Consider the following 5664-nt stretch of genomic DNA (forward strand, 5'->3'; position numbering starts at 1 on the left):
TGCCGGACATGAAAAAAGACAAAAAAGGAAAAAAAAAAAAAAAAAGACAGTGCAGTACTGGTGAATGAATAGACACATAGATCAATGGAAAGACCAGAAAGCCTAGAAATAACTGATCTTGACAAAGGAGCAAAGCTGAAACAATGGAAAAATGGTAGTCTTTTTAACAAATGGTGCTGGAAAAGCTGGACACCTACTAGCAAAAAAAGAAAAAAAAATGAACTTAGACCTAGTTCTTACACACTTTACAAAAATTATCTCAAAATGGATCATAGATTTTAATGTAAAATGTAAAACTCTGAAACTCCTAGAAGATAACATAGGAATGATGACTTTTTAGATACAATACCGAAGGTACAATCCATGAAAGAACGACTGATAAGCTGGACTTCATTAAAATAAAAAACATATGCTCTGTGAAAGACATTGTCAAGAGAATGGTAAAAAAAAGTCACAGCCTTGGAAAAAATATTTGCAAAAGGCAGATATGATAAATGAATGTGTGATGGTTTGTATCGAGGGAGCCACAAATCTGAGAGGACACTCACTCAGTGCTTGCCTGTTCCAAAGAACTCACCTGGTGTTCCAACAAGTAGAGACACTAGTTTATTAGACTTAGGAAAGTCATTGATGGTGGCCAGTCAGTCAGATATCCATGCTGCCACAGGAAACATACAACAGTTACAATATAGTGAACAGATCAGAGTAGGGGTGTAAATCATTTTCAGGCTTAAGTTCAGACCCTCACCCACTCACATAACTCAGAGCATGCTGGAGATCTGGCTGCGTAGATAAGTTAATCTACTCACTGCTCTCCTGGTGCCAGAGTGTTTGTTCATTTACTTAGGGTCCCTGCTGCCTCCAGCCTTCTGTTTTTCTTAAACGGGACATGCCTTTCCTTGGGTGACTACCTTGGCCAGAGGTAGTCTCCCAGTGGGGAGAGAGAACTCTGGTATGCATCGGGAGGGAGCATTTACTTGACATGGTTAATTTCATGTGTCAACTTGAGTGCATCATGGGATGCCCAGATATTTGGTTAAACATTATATCTGGGTGTGTTTGTGAGGACATTTTAAGAATAAATTATAATTTGAATTGGTGGAATCAGTAAGTCAGATTGCCCTCCACAATGTAGATGGGCATCATTCAATCTACTGAGGCCCTGGACAGAGCAATATTTCAAGAAGGGAGAATTTTCTCTTTCTGCCTGACTGCTTGAGCTGGAACATCAGTCTTCTCCTGCCCACAAATGGGATTTTCATCATCAACTCCCCTAATTCTTAGACCTTTAGACTTGTACTGAATTACACCAGCACTTTTCCTGGGTCTCCAGCTTGCAGACAGCTAATTGTGAGACTTCTCAGCCTCCATAATGAAGTAATCAAATTTCTCCTAATAAATCATTATATACACACACACATATATATCTCTCCTGCAAATAAATATTTGTGTGTTTTGTGTGTGTATACATATCTCTCTCTATATGTGTGTGTGTTTCTGTTTTTCTGAAAAATCCTGTCTAAAATATACAAAGAGTTCTTAAAACTCACCAACAATATGAAAACGGATAATTCAAGTTGAAAAAAAATGGGAAACAGACCCTAGCAGATACCTCACCAAAAAAAAAAAAAAAATACAGATGGCAAATAAACATATGAAAAGATGTTAAGCACTGCATGTCATCAGGAAAATAAAAATTAAAACAACAAGTAGACACCACTGCACACCTATTAGAAAGGCTACAATTGGTAATACTGACAACATCAAAGGCTGACAAGGCCGTGCCTCAATAGGCCTTCTCATTCATTGTTGGTAAAAAAGCAAAATGGTACAGCCACTTTGGAAGAATTTGACAGTTTCTTGCAAAACTAAACACACTCTTACCATACGGTTCAGCAGTCATGATCTTTGGTATTTAACCAAGTTAGTTGAAAACTTATGTCTATCAAAAAGCCTCTACACAGATATTTAGAGCAGTTTTACTTAGACTCACCAAAACTTGGAAGCAACCACTATGTCCTTCAGTAAGTGAATGAATAAATAAACTGTGGTACATCCAGACAATGGAATATTAGTTAACACTGAAAAGAAATGAGCTACCAAGCTATGAAAGGATACGGAGAAACATTAAATGCATGTTACTCATGAAAGAAGCCAATCTGAAAGGCTAAATCTTGTTTGATTTCAAACATATGATATTCTGGAAAAGGCAAAACTATGGATACAGTAAAAATATCGGTGGTTGCCAGGCGTTGGGGAAAGGGAGGGAAAAATAGAGAAAAGAGGATACGTAGGGTGATGAAATTATCCTTTGTGATACCATCACGTGGATACATGCATGCCATTACATATTTGTCAAAACCCATAGAATGTACAACTCTAAGGGTGGCTCATAATGTAAACTCTGGACTTTGGGTAATAATGATGTGTCAATGTAGGTTAATTAATTGTAACAAATATACCATTCTGGGGAGAGTTGCTCATAGTGCAGGAGGCTGTGTGCCTGGGGGAGGCAGAGTGTGTGTGGTAATTCTCCCTGATTTTTGCTCAATTGTGCTGCAAATGGACCTAAAACTGCTCTAAAAACCAGGTCTAACATGCATCTGGGCTTCATGTTAGAAGGAGATTATCTTATACTGGGGTCATGTTCCTATGGCAATTTGACTGTGATACTCCCTGGTTATCCTCGTGTCCCCAGCAGAGGTCATAGCTAAGCACATGCAACTGGGCTTCTTCAAGGGAACTGTAAGTTAAGTGAATCCTGGGGAAATTGTTGCTGAGAGCTATGTGTCAGTTCTCGGTATGTTCTTTTCTTTCCATGAGCAAATTTTGCTGACAATTTTTTTCCTATTTTGTTCTGGAAATAGTTATATTATAAAATAAGAGAAATAATGGCACTATAACAAAATCACTGAAGGCCATATGATAAAAGAAAGGATTTTGCTGATATCTCTTCTCTGATCTTAAATGACTGACAAATTATTTAAAAGAGGTATCTATCATTCACTTTGTAATGATTGGTTTTACCTTTACATATGCATATTTTGCAACACATCGTTTTAATGATTTTATTGTACAACATTATCTTTCACAACACTCTCATACTTTTCCTCTCAAAAGGCAAGTCTCATTTATAACACATTTGTCTTAGGAATGACATCTTTATTTTTTTTCAAACACTAAAAAATATACATTCCATTCATAAAATATTTTCATAAATCCTTTGCTTGTTCATTTCTCCATCAATTCAATTCCTACTTATGTAATTATCATATGTGATAAAACATTTTTTTAAAAATAAGGGTGCATGAATTTAGATGAATCATTTATTATCATTTTATTAAAATATCTTTTGGCAAGAATAATTTTCATTACTATTTAGCTTAAGGAAAGTTTTCCTGAATTCACTCAATTATGAATGCACTATATTTTAAAGTTGTGGGATCTTTTTTTTCTGATGTCTGAAGCTTTCCTCTCAAAGCCATTACTCAGCCAATCAATCCAGTTAAAAAATTTGTAGTTTAGTGTTCTATATTCAAAACAAGTGATTGATTAACTCTTTCTACTTCTTAAAGATCATTTTTAACTTGAGTATACAATCCCATCTTCTCTCCTGTATCAAGATATTGTGTGTAAAAGTAAATTCTGTACTTTGCAGTTATAATTGGCAACTTCCAATGAATTGCACTGCTAACTAATCAAATATGAGTTTAGTTGAAGTCACTGGTGTGTTTTTTAAAGGTGTCATGATCCAAATATTTTTAACAAAAATAAAAAAGGAGTTTATTAAATGATTATCAATGTTTGGAGTAGCAAATTTATTTGTTCTATATACTTAGCATGAATATACACATATAAATATGCTTAAGTGGGAGTATTTTGCTTTTGTGCTATATGGTTTCCCTNATTTTGCTCATATACTTAGATTTAGTTCTTGTTAAAGTTGTGATTTTCTGACAAAAATAGTGAATTTCTTAGTCTGGATATATGTTAAAACACTTTCTGCCCATAATCTCTGTTCAAGTGTCCACACTCCTGAAATGTTTTCCATCATGAAAATTGTCAACCTTGCTAGGAAGCTATGCATATTATCCTGTAAAGAGGGAAAGCAATCTCTGCTTAAATCAATATGACTATTACAACTGGCACTTCTGGGGAGCCCAAAAGTTGTAAACTGTTCAGCACACCAGCAAGAGGAGCAAGATTGGGCAACAGGGCTGCCCTGGAGGGACCAAGGAATGCAGACAAGCAGGTATCTTAATTTGTCACTAAAAGAATGTTGTGGGACATGTGGTTATAAATAAATGTTGCAACAGAACACTTTCAGTAGATTGTTTAGGTACTGTTTTCTCAGAAGTGTAGCTTCCTCTCAAAAATATGCTATTTGAAAAGGCATTTCTTAAAACAAGAAAATATATATATATATCTAAGTTGCTTCCTGTTTAATGTATAACTCATATTGTTTTATGTAAACATATGTATTACAGGAGTTATTAGAACTGCCTTACATAACATGGACAGAGAAGCCAGAGAACACTACTCGGTGGTCATTCAAGCCAAAGATATGGCTGGGCAAGTTGGAGGGCTTTCAGGATCTACAACGGTCAACATCACCTTGACCGATGTCAATGACAACCCACCACGGTTTCCTCAGAGTATGTACCTGTTTCCCATGATTTGAATTTATTAGTATCCATTTATGTAAAATAAAGTGAAATACTTGAATATTTAATGTTATGTTACTGTTTTNGAAGTCACTGGTGTGTTTTTTAAAGGTGTCATGATCCAAATATTTTTAACAAAAATAAAAAGGGAGTTTATTAAATGATTATCAATGTTTGGAGTAGCAAATTTATTTGTTCTATATACTTAGCATGAATATACACATATAAATATGCTTAAGTGGGAGTATTTTGCTTTTGTGCTATATGGTTTCCCTTTATGCAAGACTAAAGAAATCAATCCACCTATTGTCTCTTAAGCCTGAGAAATAATTGTCACAATTTTAAAAGTATGAGTTTTGGTTCACATCACATTTAAATATTAAAAACTATGTAGTGGTACTAAGTAATGACATCCTGCATCTGCAGGAGTAGTTATGTATTATTAAAATACTCATGGAGATATTGAAAATGCATTTTGATATTGTCATTCTGCTCATGCAATGTTATTCCATATGTACTTGGTGTGACTACATTTTTTTAAAAACTTGCTCCTGTTATGAATGTACATACACATAAATATAAATATATTTATATATAAATATATATGAATATATGTTTTATACATATTTATAACATATCTCATCAACATGAGTAAAACATTTTTGGTTTATGACATAGTTAATAGGCCTTGGGTAAACTTGGTCCTCTGGGAAATGTGCTTTTAGTTTTAAAATTTAAGATCTATTGACAAAACTATCTATTTCACATGTTCATGAGGGGGTTATGTATGCATAATCTCAAATAGGCATATAAAGTTTTTTATTCATTTATTAAATCTAAGTATCTATCATGAAGAAGTGCATTAAACATGCCCCCAGGCTCTATAAGACAAAAAATGTGACTTTTACATGTGATTTTTAGAATCCATTTCATCACTTCATTTTGCTCATATACTTAGATTTAGTTCTTGTTAAAGTTGTGATTTTCTGACAAAAATAGT

At 34.3% G+C, this 5664-nt stretch overlaps 1 protein-coding gene across 1 annotated transcript in view; it reads left to right on the forward strand.

The window, feature by feature from the left end:
- The window catches only part of LOC103601214 (cadherin-18-like), a gene marked incomplete at both ends in the record, with an annotated part of 191273 nt that overhangs the window by 142044 nt on the left and 43565 nt on the right, over nt 1-5664 (forward strand). Inside the window, one exon of the mRNA XM_008585597.1 lies at nt 4488-4655. Coding sequence (XP_008583819.1) covers nt 4488-4655 — 168 coding nt within the window. The remainder of the gene's footprint in view (nt 1-4487; nt 4656-5664) is intronic.

The sequence above is a fragment of the Galeopterus variegatus genome, unplaced genomic scaffold (assembly GCF_000696425.1).
Source record: "Galeopterus variegatus unplaced genomic scaffold, G_variegatus-3.0.2 Scaffold3631, whole genome shotgun sequence".
NCBI classification, from domain to species: domain Eukaryota; kingdom Metazoa; phylum Chordata; class Mammalia; order Dermoptera; family Cynocephalidae; genus Galeopterus; species Galeopterus variegatus.